Source organism: Odocoileus virginianus, chromosome 22 (genome assembly GCF_023699985.2).
Source record: "Odocoileus virginianus isolate 20LAN1187 ecotype Illinois chromosome 22, Ovbor_1.2, whole genome shotgun sequence".
NCBI lineage: Eukaryota > Metazoa > Chordata > Mammalia > Artiodactyla > Cervidae > Odocoileus > Odocoileus virginianus.
The window spans coordinates 23,470,496-23,486,565 of record NC_069695.1 but is presented as its reverse complement, the minus strand read 5'-3'; the positions used below and the strand labels follow the sequence as shown (position 1 = coordinate 23,486,565).

The 16,070-nt window shown below is 39.3% G+C and overlaps 1 protein-coding gene across 2 annotated transcripts in view; it reads left to right on the top strand.

The window, feature by feature from the left end:
• ABHD3 (abhydrolase domain containing 3, phospholipase) overlaps window positions 1-16,070 on the top strand; it is a 56,041-nt gene that overhangs the window by 8,086 nt on the left and 31,885 nt on the right. For both annotated transcript variants that reach the window (XM_070452729.1, XM_020881754.2), the window contains exon 4: window positions 12,777-12,822. In XM_070452729.1, coding sequence (XP_070308830.1) covers window positions 12,777-12,822 — 46 coding nt within the window. The remainder of the gene's footprint in view (window positions 1-12,776; window positions 12,823-16,070) is intronic.

Here is a 16,070-nt window from a genome sequence, read left to right as displayed (position 1 = left end):
AGAGGACCAGGATTGGCTCCAAGTGACAGAATACTCAAAATAACAGTGACTTAAACAAGATACAGGTTTATTTCTCTCTCATGTGAAAATCTAAGAAGGTGAACTGAGATTCTGTAGCTTCAGAAGAGCAAGTTTGGGGACTTCCCCCAGTGGTCCACTGGCTAAGACTCTTTGCTCCCAAGCAGGGGGCCCAGGTTCAATCCCTGGCCAGAGAACTAGATCCCACAGGCTGCAACTAAGACCTGGCTCAGTTGAATAAATAAATACTTTAAATAAATAAATAAATACTTTTTGAAGAAAAGTAAGTTTCTTTTATCATATTGCTTCATAACTTATGGCTGCTTCAGCTCCAGCTGTCTACATTCTAACCCCCAAAAAGAGGAAAAAAGGGAGACTAGAGAAGGCACCATCTTTTTTTTAAGGATGCTTTGCAACAAATGTGCTTGTCAGTTTTGCTTTCCTCACATGGGTCTGCTCTTTCTTAGCTGGAAAGGATGTTTGAGAGTAGTCTTTATTTGGGGCAGCTATGTGCCCAGAGGAAACTGGGGGACTCTGTTACTGAGGAGGAAGGGCAGGGTGGATATTAAGAGATCCCTGACAGTCTCCAGCACTGACTGGTCAAGCGTTGCAAGTGCCAGGATTCTGTACTACCAGGACGCAAGCGAGACATTTTATAGAGGGAAGAAATAGGTCAGCATGGTTGGATGCAACTGAAAGGGCCAGGAGAATGAGGGTAGATAAAGCACAATTTGAGAAGATGTAGTAGGGCGGGAGGAAGGAAGCCCAGCTGCTGGGCAAAAAAGGCCTCAGGAGACAAGAGTGAGTCACACATTTGTTTGTTTGGCTGAACGGCTTCCAGGAGCCTAGTTCCCTGACCAGGGATTGAACGTGGGTCCCCTGCAATGGAAGTGTGGAGTCCTAACCTGTGGACTGCCTGGAATTCCTGGATCACACAGTTAAATTTTGACAGAGAAACGAGAGAAACAGCAGAAGAGGACAAAAGGATCAAGTGAGGAATTAGTCAAGATTGCAGGCCTATGTTTCAAAAAATTTGCTTCTTGCCACACTTAAAAAATACTCACAGGGACTTTCCTGGTATCTTAGTGGGAAAGAATCCTCCTGCCAATGCAGGAGACCCGGGTTTGATCCCTGACCCAGGAAGATCCCACATGCTGTGGAACAACTAAGCGTTTGCACTGCAGGTACTGAAGCCCGGTGTGCCCTAGAGCCTGTGTTCGGCAACAGGAGAAGCCACAGCAGTGAGAAGCCCCCACAGTGCAAACAGAGAGTGGCCCCAGCTCACTGCTTCCATGGTAGTGAAGAATCTGACTGAAATGCAGGCGACCTGAGTTCAAAAGCCTGGATCTGGAAGATCCCCTGGAGAAGGTAATGGCTACTCACTCCAACATTCTTGCCTGGAGAATGCCACGGACAGAGGAGACTGGCGGACCGTAGTCCATGGGGTTGCAAAGAGTTGGACACAGCTGAACACCTAACACCCCTAACACACACAAGCTGCTCACTGCAACTTGAGAAAAGCCCGCCCCCGCAGCAACCAAGACCCAGCACAGCCAAAAAGAAAGAAAAAAAAAAAAAAAAAAATGTAAAAGAACATTAAAAAAATACAGAAAGCACTGATTTTCTTCTGTGGTTTGACAGGACTGATATCTCCTGTCCTTCAGAGCCTACTATTGGGAGCAAGGATATCAGTGTTCATCATTTATCTTTCTGAGATATTTGAAGTGGGTGATGATTTATTTTTTAAATTTTAAGATGTTTAATAGATGTATGAAGTGGACAAAGAAGTAAAGGTCAAGTGGATCAAAATGCTTCAGCAAATGTCTTTTCAACATGAAGGTGATGCAGAAATACAAACAATTCCAGTGTCAACCTTTGACCATCAATAACTCTTTTACCTATCGGAAAGAAGAAAATTAGAGATATTTGTTTCCTAGTTTAAAACTTGCCATTATTGTAACTCTTAGAGCTATAAATGTTTCAGGAAGAATAAATACACATCACATGCAGAGAACTCAGAATTTCTTGATAACACCACATAGTTGCTAATATAGATACATCAACATAATATTTATGTTATCTCCTTTTATCACTTTCTGAATTTTTTCTGTCTTTTTAATTTTCTCTATTAGCTACTGTAGATTGTTTTAGCCTAAGAGCTACTCCTTTATTCTCCTTTCCCTTAAAGTGGGAGATGATATTAAAGAGGTTAAAATTTGACTAATTGTAAATGTTCCTTCTCTTTCCAGTTTGGAGTTTGGGCTTGCACATTTTTTTATGTAGAGGAAGTAGCACCAGTGGAGGTAGATGGTTAGCTTTTCCTGAAGCATTAAAAGCACAGTGGAGGGCTCTCCGAAGACTCTTCTTGAGGGAGGAAGGAAGAGGAGAATGAACTATTGAAAATCAGGCACAAAAACGAAAGGATGAGCTTTGATTACTAGTCAAAGCTATGGTTTTTCCAGTAGTCATGTACGAATGTGAGAATTGGACCGTAAAGAAGGCTGAATGCCAAAGAATTGATGCTTTTGAACTGTGGTGCTGGCGAAGACTCTTGAGAGTCCCTTGGACTGCAAATAAATCAAACCAGTGAATCCTAAAGGGAATCAACCCTGAATATTCATTGGAAGGACTGATGCTGAAGCTGAAGTTCTGGTGCTTTGGCTTCCTGCTGCAGAGAGCCAACTCTTTGGAAAATACCCTGATACTGGGAAGGATTTCAGGCAGGAGAAGAGAGTGACAGAGGATGAGATGGTTGGATGGCATCACCAACTCAATGAACATGAGTTTGCGCAAACTCATGGTTTTGAGCTTTTGAGTTTTGAGCAAACTCAAGGAGATGGTGAAGGACAGGGAAGCCTGGCATGCTGCAGTCCATGGGATCGTAAGAGTTGGACACAGCTTAGTGACTGAACAATAATCTAAAAGCAGTATCTTAGATAAGACATCATTTTAAATTAACATCAGAATGTTTTTTATCCGAAAGTATGTTTATGATTTGTTGTTAAAATAATTTCATTTTTGAAGTTTTGAAAATGAGTCAGTTAACTTGATTATTCATGAGACTGGCTAGATGAGATAATGCTAAATGTTAGAAAGCACTGAATGAGGTACTTAGCTTATTTAATGGTATTTCTGGGAAAGGGTATGGTGGATGCCAACAAGTAATCCTGTTCTCTAGGGAACTCGCTGTTAGATGTTCCACTATACAATGATACCTTAATTAACAGACTTTCAGAGACAAAGCTCTTTTTATCAGAGCTGGCATGCCCTCAAAGGGTACTCTGTGTTCAGAGCACCCATCTTTTTGGAAAAAGAGACTTTAATGTTACTAGCTTAGATAGCATGGGGCAGCATAGTGAGCTGGTTAAGTGGATCACCAAGTCAAATCTGCCTGCATTCAGATTCCAGCTTTGTCACATACTACCCCTGTTTCCATGACGAATTATTTAGTTAATCTGTGCCTCAATTTTCTCATCTGTAAAGACCACCTATACTTCATAGGGTTATAAGGATTGTATGTAATGTGTATGAAGAACCTTGGCCCATGATGAACATTTGTTAAAGCATTAAGCTAGGAAAGTTAAAGGAGTGAATCAGGCCGTGGTCTGGCTTAGAAAAGGCCCTCGGACTTCCCTGGCGATCAAGTGGTTAAGATCCTGCGCTTCCAGTGCAAGGGGTATGGGTTCCATCCCCGGTCAGGGAATTGAGATCCCACATGCCTCACATTCTTTTAGTCTGGCTGAGGAGCATCATTCTTTTAGTCTGTTCAGATGGAAATGAGGTACTTACTGCCTTGGCCCTATTACCAGCCGAGAAACCATCCTAGGAGGGCCCAGAGACAGCAGTGTGCCTGGCCAGACAGTGGGAGGAACTGGGAGAAGGAAGGTGAGATCTGGCTAAGGTGGAGCAGCCGTTGGAATCTATATCTTAGAACACATACATGTCTCTGACTCGGTTTGGGGAGATAAAGTTGCCAGCAGTGAGCTGTGACATAGAGTAATTCCTGTTAGTTTATTATTATTTTTTATTATTTATTTTTTATTAAGTTCTTATTATTAATGTAGAACTCTTTTGTTCTTAAATAGGATTTTCTGTAGGATAGTTCAACTGGGTCTTAAGTTAACAGAAATACCAAAGAGACCCAGCTAGAATTCAAATGAGTAAGATAAAATATGAGAGCGTCAGAAAACAACTGAGTAAATGTTGGGGAAAATGGGATCGCTAATGGGGAAGAAAGATTCCAATAAGACATTTTCAGAGTTTGTTGAAAGAGAACTCTTGACACTAATGGTATAATAAGGTTTTCAGCTTCCTCACATCAAAGATAACTGACGTTTTCCCCTTGCGGCCCTGGTTTTAAAATATTTAGCCTAATAAATTGCATTTAGTTGAATGTGAACTTGTTGGTCTTTTTTTGTTTTAAATTCACGAGGGCACTTAGAGCTTGTGATCAGCAAGAAATAATTAGAATTGCTATTTTTGTTTACCATAATTAAATTAAGCTTTGTTGAGTGCCTGCCACATAATAGGTGCTATACACAAGTTATTTTATTTAATATGAACTCAATTGCAAGATATATATTACTAACCCCATTTTACCAACCAAAAACAGAACTATGGTGTTGGTAATTTCACCAAAATTAAACAGTGTGACAGGGTTAAGTTCCCACTGTGCAGCCTCGCTGCAGAAAAATACATGAATTCAGTTCAGTTCAGTTCAGTCACTCAGTCGTGTCTGACTCTTTGTGACCCCATGGACTGCAACTCTCCAAGCTTCCTTGTCCATCACCAACTGACTTCTGTTAGGCTCTTTGAAATCTTGGTCATTTTTGAAAACTCTCCTTTACTACATTTTCACATGGATGTCTCAGGCTCCCAACTTGGGAACAATTAGCTCCTCAAGTCCCATGGTTTTTGCTTATAGAGATAATGTAGACCTGTAATATCATAGGATTCAATTTTATCAGGAAACTGAAGACACGACAGGCAAATAGGTCATGTTTCCTACCCAGAGAATAGATTTTATAGGGAAAGAGTTGAAACAAGAGAGTGAGAGAATGAGGCTCATGATTTATGAATTCACTTTCATTGTTCTCTATTACCATGTGATAATCAGCAGCTGGGCATTAATACAGTCAGTAATATAGTCTTGTTCATTATGTGTTTGATTTCTGATGCTTCATATTCTAGAAGTATATGAATTGTATTTGTCTGTCTTGATGTCTTTCTGATCTTAGTGAGGCTGGAAATATTCAGGTATTATCATTTTTTAATAAGGATGTATTATGCTGTTGGATGTAGTGTTATACAAATGTAAATTGGGTTAAGATAGTTGATTAGGTTATACAAATGTGAATTAGGCTAAGATAGTTGTTATTCATATACTTTGTATCTTTACTAGTTTTTTGTCTAGCTGATGTGAGGATCTTAAAATCAACTATGATTATGGATTTTCTATTTCTCCATTTAATTCTATCAATTTTTATGTCATGTATTTGGAACCTCTGTTATCAGTCACATGTACATTTATGATCATTAATCTTTCTATGAATGAACTCTTACATCATTATGATATGTCCTTTGTCTCTGGTTGTAACATCTATCTGATATTACTGTATCCACTCTGTCCTACTTAGGCTTATCATTTATGTGATATATCTCTTTTTATACATTAACTTTCAAAGTATCTGTGTTTATTTGCAGTGCATTGCTTGTAGATAGCATTTAGTTGGGTCTTGAAGGTTTTTATCCAGTCTGACAACATCTGCCTTTTAATTAGAGCTTTTAAGTCCAATCACATTTAATGTCTTTATCGATATGGTAGATATAGATTTTACTGTTTTATGATTTTTTATTCCCTCCTTCCCCTGTCACTTTTCTGTCTTTTTGAGTCTATGAATTGTGTCTTTTTAAATCAAATTTGTAAAAATTTTGGCCATTATTTCTTTAAATATTTTTTCTGTCCTATTCTCTCCTCTCCTTCTGGATCCAAAATTACAGGTATGTTAGATCTTTTGATAATGTGCCCAAATCAATGAACTTTTATTCATTTTTTCCCGATTTTTTTTTTCTCTCTCATCTTGAGATTGGAACTGCAATTTGTAAATCCAGTGAATATTTTTTATTGCAGTATTGTATTTTTTTAACCTAGGTTTTCCATTTTTGATAGGTTTTATTGTTCTGCTGATATTTCCTTTAAAAGAAAATTCATTACAAGCTAATTTTCACCTATGTTTTTGAGGATAGTTATAAAAACTGTTTTAAATCCACACCTATTAATTCTAACACCTTGCACTGTCTCAACTTCAGTTACGTTGATTATCTTATTTTGTGAGGTGGGCCACATTTCTCTGTTTCTTCAGAGTATAGTAATTGTGGATTTTGTTCTGAACAGCTTGAATGATCCATTGTAGAGACTCTGGATTCTGTTATGTATTTCTAAAGAGTTTTCTAATGACTGATTTTTGTTTTTCAGGCAGATAATTTGGGTAAATTCAAACTTAAAACTCTGTCCCATCTGCAGTAGACAGCAGCTGAAATCTCTGTACAGGTTTTCATCCTTCACTGGGCTGCTTGGGACCCATGTCACAGAAAACTCAGTCAGAGCTTTGCACCCAGTGTTTTTATACAGAATTTAGGCCTCTGCCTCTGTATCTTCTTTTCTGAGGTTTCCCCTCATTTTCTCTTATAGTTGCAGCAAATTCTGTTTTCTGATTTTCAAGCCCACGAGGCTGAATTTTTTTTTTTTTTTGAGACTGAACATTTTTATTTGACCTTTATCTATTACTGGATAATACCAGCTGGTGCCTCCCCTCAGGCAAAAAGTTGTGAAAGGAGACTTATCCAATGCCATTTTTTTCCTTCCAAGTGTCAAGTCCCATTTAGTTTCTGCCTGCTTTGGTTGTTCTCCATTGCCTTTATAATTTATCAAGCATTTAATTATTATTCTATGGAAGGACTGGCCTTGCAGGATCTACCATGACATTTCTGGAAGCAGAACTTCCTTGTCATCTTTCCTTAACCTGGCAGTCTGCACCCTAAGCCTATTTTGATCCTAACTGATTTTTTTAAAAATTTTCTTTAGTTTCTATCATAAGCCTAGTATATAGTTATGTTTCAGCTAACATGATCTATTTTCTCATCCCTAGAAACTTTTATACATTCCTACATGGTGGCTCAGATGGTTAAGAATCTGCCTGTGATGCAGGAGGCGTGGTCTTCCCAATCCCTAGGTCAGGAAGATCCCCTGGAGAAGGGAATGGCAACCCACTCCAGAATTCTTGCCTGGAGAACCCCATGGACAGAGGAGCCTGTAGGGCTACAGTCCTTGGGGTCACAAACAGTTGGACACAACTGAGCAGCTAATACTTTCACTTTTTCTTCTTGAGGCCAGGAATCTTATATCTTTATTTTGTTTTTCTCCTACAAGCGCTAACTGAATCTTTAATTCAGTAACTAGTCTATTCAATAAATTTTTGAATGAACGAGTCATTCCAATATTAATATTCATGTAAAATGCCTAGAAGATGATCTAGCACACTAATAAATATTATCTGTTGTTATTACCTAAAATAAAAATGGTGATCTCTGAATATTCTCACTCCAGCCTTTGCTGGTTATTCTTTTCATTCATAGACTAAAGACTCGTGGAATCTTAGAAGTGAAAAATAAAGTTATATGATAAAAATTCCTTTGTTCTTGTGGATCACTGGGCTTGAGCAGATTCAAGGCTATCTGACCCATTTCCCTGTAATAGTGGTTCTCAACCAAGTGGTTCTCAGTAGCCCCCCTACAAAGAGGCACTTGATCCAAAATGCCCATGGTGCCTAACGTTGAGAAATCCTGCCTTGCGGGTAGCTCTCTGCCTCTTACTTAACCTTCATTAAGAGCTTTCCTAGTTAATGTGGTCTGTTGTCATAGAAAATTCTCAATCCCAGATTTTATTTATTTAGTGTCTCCTCTTTATTTGTATTTTACCTGTTTTAAGAAGAAAATTTAAATAGTTAAAATGCGTAGGAAAAATAAGTTTGACAGGACAATTTCCCTCATATACATACCCTTTAAAATTACTTGGGGGGGAACTTCTCTGGTGGCCCAGTGGCTAAAACTCCATACTCCCAATGCAGGGGGCTCGGTTCGAACCCTGGTCAGGGAACTTGATCCCAGATGCCACATCTAAGAGTTTGAATGGATCCTGCATGTCACAACTAAGACCTGGTGCAGTCAAATAAATAAAACTCACAAAACAAATAGATAAATAGTTAGGGAGAAATTTTGAAAATAATTTAGATAGAGCAGTTATAAAGTTAACAGGGGCCTATCAAATGTCTTAGGAAGAGTAGTTGTTTTTCAACCAGTCCTTTTCATTTTGCTAAAGTGTCCCCTGACGATGGTGAAGGCAGAAAAGGGGTTAAATGAGAGCAGCTAACTGATTGTCACCAATTGGATGGAAGAAGGGAGCCATGTGGAAGCCTTCAGGCTTCCTGCCTCCAAAGCTGCTCTGTCGTATCCTCCTGTATGTCTCCATCTCATTCCCAAGGCTAGAGGTAGATACAGTGGTGAACGCATATCTTAATCCATAGAAGTACATACAGATGATTGAACAGGGTCAAGAACAAAGGCCTGTGGAGGGGTCAGTACATTTACTCCTCTAGTGAGAGGTATTGGAGCTGTGAGCCACTGTTCAGAGTTGCCTAAAAGAAAGTGCAGACATCTCTGTCTGCAGTTTGGAAGAAAATCCCAGGTGTGTAGGCTGCTCTTTCCTGAGTGTGCAGATCATCACTTTCTTTCCCCTCATTAGCTCTGTCCTCTTCTCTCAGGGGACAGTCACATGATGATATCTTACCCTGGAATCCAATTTTTATCCTGAAGTCGTGTTTACATGCTGAAAGTGGTTCTTTTCTGAATGATGGAAAGCTTCAAGGTCATAATTAAATTTAGCCCCAATTCCTGTGTTATTTAGGTGCTTATGCAATAAATACAAGTGGCTGTCTTGCCATTCTTTTTTAGCAAAGACTAACTGACCATGCAGCATTTTAACTTTCCTTCGGGTTTTTGTAGTATATTTAAAATCTTTCTCTGAATAGTCAATAAAATGTAATACTTCTAGCCTTTTCTCAAATCAGAATTTTGTGATTTTAAAACATATGTCTTCTTTAAGTTCAGTTCAGTTCAGCTTAGTTCAGTCGCTCAGTCGTGTCTGACTCTTTGCAACCCCATGGACTGCAGCACTCCAGGCTTCCCTGTTCATTACCAACTCCCAGAGTTGACTCAAACTCATGTCCATTGAGTCAGTGATGACATCCAACCTTCTCATCCTCTGTCGTCCCCTTCTCCTCCCACCTTTAATCTTTCCCAGCATCAGAGTCTTTTCAAACGAGTCAGTTCTTCAAATCATATGGCCAAAGAATTGGAGTTTCAAATTCAGCATCAGCCCTTCCAATGAATATTCAGGACTAATTTCCTTTAGGATGGACTGGTTGGATCTCCTTGCTATCCAAAGGACTCTCAAGACTCTTTTCCAACACCACATTCAAAAGCATCACTTCTTCGGCACTCAGCTTTCTTTATAGTCCAACTCTCACATCCATACATGACTACTGGAAAAACCATAGCTTTGACTAGATGGACCTTTGTTGGCAAAGTAATGTCTCTTCTTTTTAATATGCTATCTAGGTTGGTCATAACTTTCCTTCCAAGGATCAAGCATCTCTTAATTTCATGGCTACAGTCACCATCTGCAGTGATTTTGAAGCCCCCCAAAATAAAGTCTGTCACTGTTTCCATTGTTTCCCCATCTATTTGCCATGATGTGATGACACCAGATGCCATGATCTTCATTTTCTGAATGTTGAGTTTTAAGCCAACTTTTTCACTCTCCTCTTTCACTTTCATCAAGAGGCTCTTTAGTTCTTCACTTTCTGCCGTAAGGGTGGTGTCATCTGCATATCTGAGGTTATTGATATTTCTCCCAGCAATCTTGATTGTGCTTCATCCAGTCCAGCATTTCACATGATGTACTCTGCATATAAGTTAAATAGGATGACAGTATACAGCCTTGACCTACTCCTTTCCCTATTTGGAACCAGTCTCTTGTTGCATGTCCAGTTCTAACTGTTGCTTCCTGACCTGCATACAGATTATCAAGAGGCAGGTCAGGTGGTCTGGTATTCCCATCTCTTTCAGAATTTTCCACAGTTTATTGTGATCCACACAGTGAAAGGTTTTGGCAGAGTCAATAAAGCAGAAATAGGTGTTTTTCTGAAACTCTCTTGCTTTTTTGATGATCCAGCAGATGTTGGCAATTTGATTTCTGGTTCCTCTGCGTTTTCTAAATCCAGCTTAAACATCTGGAAGTTCATGGTTCACACATTGTTGAAGCCTGGCTTCGAGAATTTTGAGCATTACTTTGCTAGCATGTGAGATGAGTGCAATTGTGTGATAGTTTGAGCATTCTTTGGCATTGCCTTTCTTCAGAATAGGAATGAAAACTGACCTTTTTTAGCCCTTTGGCCACTGCTAAGTTTTCCAAATTTGCTGGCATATTGAATGCAGCACTTTCACAGCATCCATCTTTTAGGATTTGAAATAGCTCAACTGGCATTCCATCACCTCCACTAGCTTTGTTCATAGTGATGCTTCCTAAGGCCCACTTAACTTCGCATTCCAGGATGTCTGACTCTAGGTGAGTGATCACACCATCGTGATTATCTGGGTCGTGAAGATCTTTTTTGTATAGTTCTGTGTATTCTTGCCACCTCTTCTTAATAACTTCTGCTTGTGTTAGGTTCATACCATTTGTGTCCTTTATTGTGCCCAACTTTGCATGAAATGTTCCCTTGGTAGCTCTAATTTTCTTGAAGAGATCTCTAGTGTTTCCCATTCTATTGTTTTCCTCTATTTCTTTGCATTGATCACTGAGGAAAGCTTTCTTATCTCTACTTCTTATTCTTTGTAACAGTGCATTCAAATGGGTATATCTGTCCTTTTCTCCTTTGCCTTTTGCTTCTCTTCTTTCATAGTTGTTTGTAAGGCCTCCTCAGACAACCATTTTGCCTATTTGTATTTCTTTTCCTTGGGGGTGGTCTTAATCACCTTCCTGTACAAAGTCACGAACCTACGTCCATAGTTCTTCAGGCACTCTGTCTATCAGATCGAATCCCTTGAATCTGTTTGTCACTTCCTCTGTATAGTCCTAAGGGATTTGATTTAGGTCATATCTGAATGGTCTAGTGGTTTTCCCTACTTTCTTCAACTTGAGTCTGAATTTGGCAGTAAGGAGTTCATGATCTGAGCCACAGTCGGCTTCTGGTCTTGTTTTGCTGACTGTATAGAGCTTCTCCATCTTTGGCTACAAAGAATACAATCAATCTGATTTCGGTGTTGACGATCTGGTGATGTCCATGTGTAGAGTCTTCTCTTGTGTTGTTGGAGGAGGGTATTTGCTATGACCAGTGGATTTTCTTGGCAAAACTGTTAGTAGGGCCTTCTAGTAGGGCCTCTTCTTTCAGTGGGGCATAATAAAGCTGTCTATATGACCTTTCAGATGCGAGAAAGAATTCCTTTGCAAAAACATCCTGAAGTAAAATCTAAACCCCCTGAGTCCTTCCAAGTCATGAATATTTATTAGTGAATATTCAATTCATTGGTACTAGAACCCATACGCTGATCAACAGTGCCTTGAAAGAAGGCAATTAGAGTACATACAAAATTTCGTCTGTGTTAAATACATCATGAAAACAAAGATAGTAAATGCTTTAAATACGCAAAAGGGATGTGGGGTTAAATTAGAACCTTAAATAATCTTGATTGATTAGTTAAGTCGATAGACAAAAAGAAAATGAATTTTAATTGACATGAATATAGATTCAGTAAGCCAAAGAGAACCCCTGCACACACAAGTCAGGATTTTGTTTGAGGATGGCAAAAATACATATTTGGGGTTATGGTTGATGGAAAGTTTTGCCAGTGCAGAATGACTGTGTAAAGGTAGCGTGGTGCTGCAACCACCATTGCTACCAATTAGCTTATGGTCTTTGTATAGTTACTGTGAGCCAGTGGTACGCTAAAGCCCTTCACTTATGACCACTCACCCAGGACAGGCAGACAGGATTGTAGGACACAGAGCTATTCTTTCCTCCCCTAGGTCAGCCGAACACCAAGCAGTAGCATAGTGGGGACCCAGCCATCCAGCTCAGGTCCCATGTCCCTCGAAATTCTACCTGCTGTGATGTTTTCCCCACAGGTAAAATTCCAATCTCTCTATTTGCTGAGCTTTGAGGGGACAAGAGCTATTTCTCAGGATAGGAATAGATGCTCATTCCCTGGTGGGTCAGATGGTAAAGAATCTGCCTTCAATGCAGGAGATGTGAGTTCAATCCCTGGGTCAGGAAGATTCCCTGGAGAAGGAATTGGCAACCCACTCCAGTATTCTTGCCTGGAGAATCCCATGGACAGAGGAGCCTGGCGGGGTACAGTCCATGTGGTCTACATAGGAAGAAGTTGTAAAGATTCTAATTTTGGTAGGAAACTTTAATACCACTTTGATATATAGTTTTTTGGTTTAAATCCATATGCTGACTTTAGAGAACTAGAAATGTATTTTAGTGCATTTAATGACATTATCAAGCATCCTTGTTTCTTTGGAACAGATTTCTAAGAACCTTTTAGTGCTCTAATACAGGCCCAAGAAGAGGATTTTAATATTATATTTTAAGATCATGCATAAAAATAACAAAAATTATTTTCTTGGTTTTTAGATATGTGGTTTTTAACAACAGAGGAGTGGCGGGAGAGAATCTCTTGGTAAGTAAATGTAAGTTAATGACAGCAGCTTAATTTTTAAGGAAATCATTTCCAGCTTTATAACAAAAAGATACTCTTTTTGATTTAAGATAACTTTTTATATCAATAATACAAGTTCATTGTGGAAAAATACGGGTAAGGGGAGAAAAAAGAAACTTGTAAAACCCATAATTATACAACCAGGGGAATCCTCTTAGTCTGTGTTCATCCAAATCTTATATTTAAATTTTAAAATGTTACATATTTCTAATTTTTAAAATAAGGCTTTATTTTGTAACTTAACTTTTATACTTACTGTAGGTTAGCATCAACAAATATTTATCAACATCATTTTTAATGAAAAACATATTTTCTTTAAAAATTAACTAGTGCCAAAAAAAATTAATGAATAGAGTAATACTTGATTTACTTAAGAAATTTATTGTTATTTGAAACAGATTGACTGCATGTTATATGCTTATTTGTCTGCCAAAGTTTACATAGAGGAGATATTATTTTAAATCATTTTTCCCCCCTTTTCTAACCCCTAAGCTTTTGCTAGGATAGAATTTCTTGCATCTCTTGGAAAATCATCACTATCAGGTGTTTTACCTGTGAGTTGGAATGAGAAACTATTACACTCACTGAAATTTTCTTGAAGCTTTTCAACTGTTTAGTCCCTCACCACTTCAACAGGTCAAAGGCAATTCTATCAGAATAGAAAGAACCATTTTTTTTTTGAATCATTGATAGAGGATGATATTAAGACTATAAATAATTAAGTCATGCTGGAAATAAAAATTTACGATCATGTCACTATGTTGGTACATTATGAGAATTTGGGAGGAGAAAAGAGCTCTTGCACTTTGCTTGATAAATCCTGGAGGGGATCAAGATCAACCTGATTGCGAAAGCTAAAGTTATAAAGTGTTTACGGTCTTACTCTAGTTCCTTGTGAAGGAGAAGATTCTGCTTTCCTTATTTGGTCCAGCCCTGTAGGAATCTCATAGGTAAGTTTGCAGATACTCTAAAAGGGAAGATTTGAACCTGTCACTGGCTCTGGACCAAGCCAGTCATTTCTGAGCAGCTCCTGTCTGCTGTGTGTCCTTCCAGATGCTTCCAGGACACAAAGCTAGGAAAAGCATGGTCTTAGGCTCTCAAGAAAATAACGTGCTGAAAAGTAAAGGCCATTTGGTCCCATAAAATGAGAACAAAGGATCTGTTTGTTCAGCAAAGCTGTGTTGTATGCCTATTAAATCAGGTACCTGTACAAGGCCATAGTGAGGAGTGCACACATTATTACACACAGCCCTAACCCTTTCTTAGGAAACTTGAGTTGCAAGAGATATATAAAAACATATCCAGTACGGTGCTAATTGTGACCACAAAAAGGTGTATTAAGGCTACAGATATTAGAGGGAAGGAGTAACTAACTCCCGGTGAAGGTGGGAGAACACGACAGTGGTGGTGGGTTTGAGCTGCATCTTAAAGGTTATGGTGTTGAACCAGCAGAGGGGAGAGAGGAAGAGCGCAGACAGCAAGTCCTTATTTGTGGAGGGATAACGATGGTGATCATTTTCTCTAATGTTTATTGAGTCCTTAGAATATATCAGTTATGTCTTTTCCTATTGATGTTCAGCAATAGAGACAAGCCTGTGATTTAGGTGGGCATAGCCACCATGATCCCCATTTTCCAGATGAAGAAAATGAGGCACAAGTAGGCTAAGCATGTGCCCTCACCAAGAAATTCAGAGCCAGGATTCAGACCAGGTAGGCTGACTGTGTGCTTATGTTCTTTACGTTTGTGCTATACTCCTTCTTGTTGCTCAAGGAGTGCTAGGAATTCTCCCAGAAAGGGAGGGCGAGATTTTGAAGAGTCATGTGTAAAACCCCAAGGAACCTGGTGTTGAACCATTGATTCTTTCTAAAGTTTCTTTTATGGATGTATAATTGACATATAAAATAACTTAGTCATGTTTTAGAAAGAAAACCACAGCAGAAAAGTGACAGAGGGGAAGGAGGCTTGGAGGCTTGGCAATTAATTACTAAAGATCTATCCAGAGTGTGAAGGGCTTCCCTGCTGGCTCAGTGGTACAGAATCTGCCTGCCAGTGCAGGAGATGCAGGTTTGATCCTTGGGTCGGGAAGATCCCCTGGAGAAGGAAATGGTAACCCACTCCAATATTCTTGTCTGAGAAATCTCATGGACAGAGGAGTCTGGTGGGCTGTAGTCCATAGGGTCACAAAAGAGTTGGACACCAAACAAGAAACATCAAGAACATAAGCACACAGTCAGCCTACCTGGTCTGAGCAACCAAACAGCAACAATCCAGAGTGTGAATGTAGAGGTAGGGGAAGAGAACAGAAATGAGGGGTTTTTCTGGGGCAGAAAGAAAAGTATTCATTGTATTATGGGAAGTGGAGAGAAGGGAGTCAACGTCAGCATGTCTAGTTTTGCTGAGTTGTAAAAGGCTAATATGGTGAAGGGTAATATTTACCGAAATAGGAAATGTAGGAGAATTTACAAGATTTTGGTGTTATCAAAATAACAAGTTCAGTTTTAGATGTTGGGGGTGCTTTGATGTCATCCAGGTGGAAATTTCTCGTAAACACTCAGATGTACTAGACTGGTTGTCAGAAGAGACATACAGGCTGGAGAAAGTCACCATGGATTATGGGTATACAGTGGAACCAGGAGGTCAGGAGTGGATGAGATTGCTTAGGAACCGTTGGTCTAGCAAAGGATAGACTCTTAGAACACGACAAACAGGAAGGAGGAGAGAAAAAGATGAAGAGGAGGAAGCTTGGGAAAACTTCTGTTCTGAGCATTTACATTTAATTGGAAATTTACTTTGAAAGAGGGCAGCAACCCAGTAACGTTGAGCCATAAATTTGCATCTACATGCTCAGTCATGTTCGACTCTGCCTGCCAGGTTCCTCTGTCCCTGGGATTTTCCTGGCAAGAATACTGGAGTGGGTTGCCATTTCCTCCAGGGGATCTGCTCAACCCAGGGATCAAACCTGAGTCTCCTGCATTGCAGACAGATTCTTTAGCTCTGAGCCACTGGGAAAGCCCCATAAACTTGCATAGATTTAAAAAAAAAATCTCCACAAGAATACTTCAGGAGATTTTACAAAGGGATAGTAATTAGGTAATTATTTTTTTAACTTTTAAAGACCTCACTGAGTTCTAAGCAGGAGGATAAGAGAAGCTTGGTCTCTGGCGTCTTTTACAGTGCTTTGGTTGAATTCTGATGAACTGATACCCCC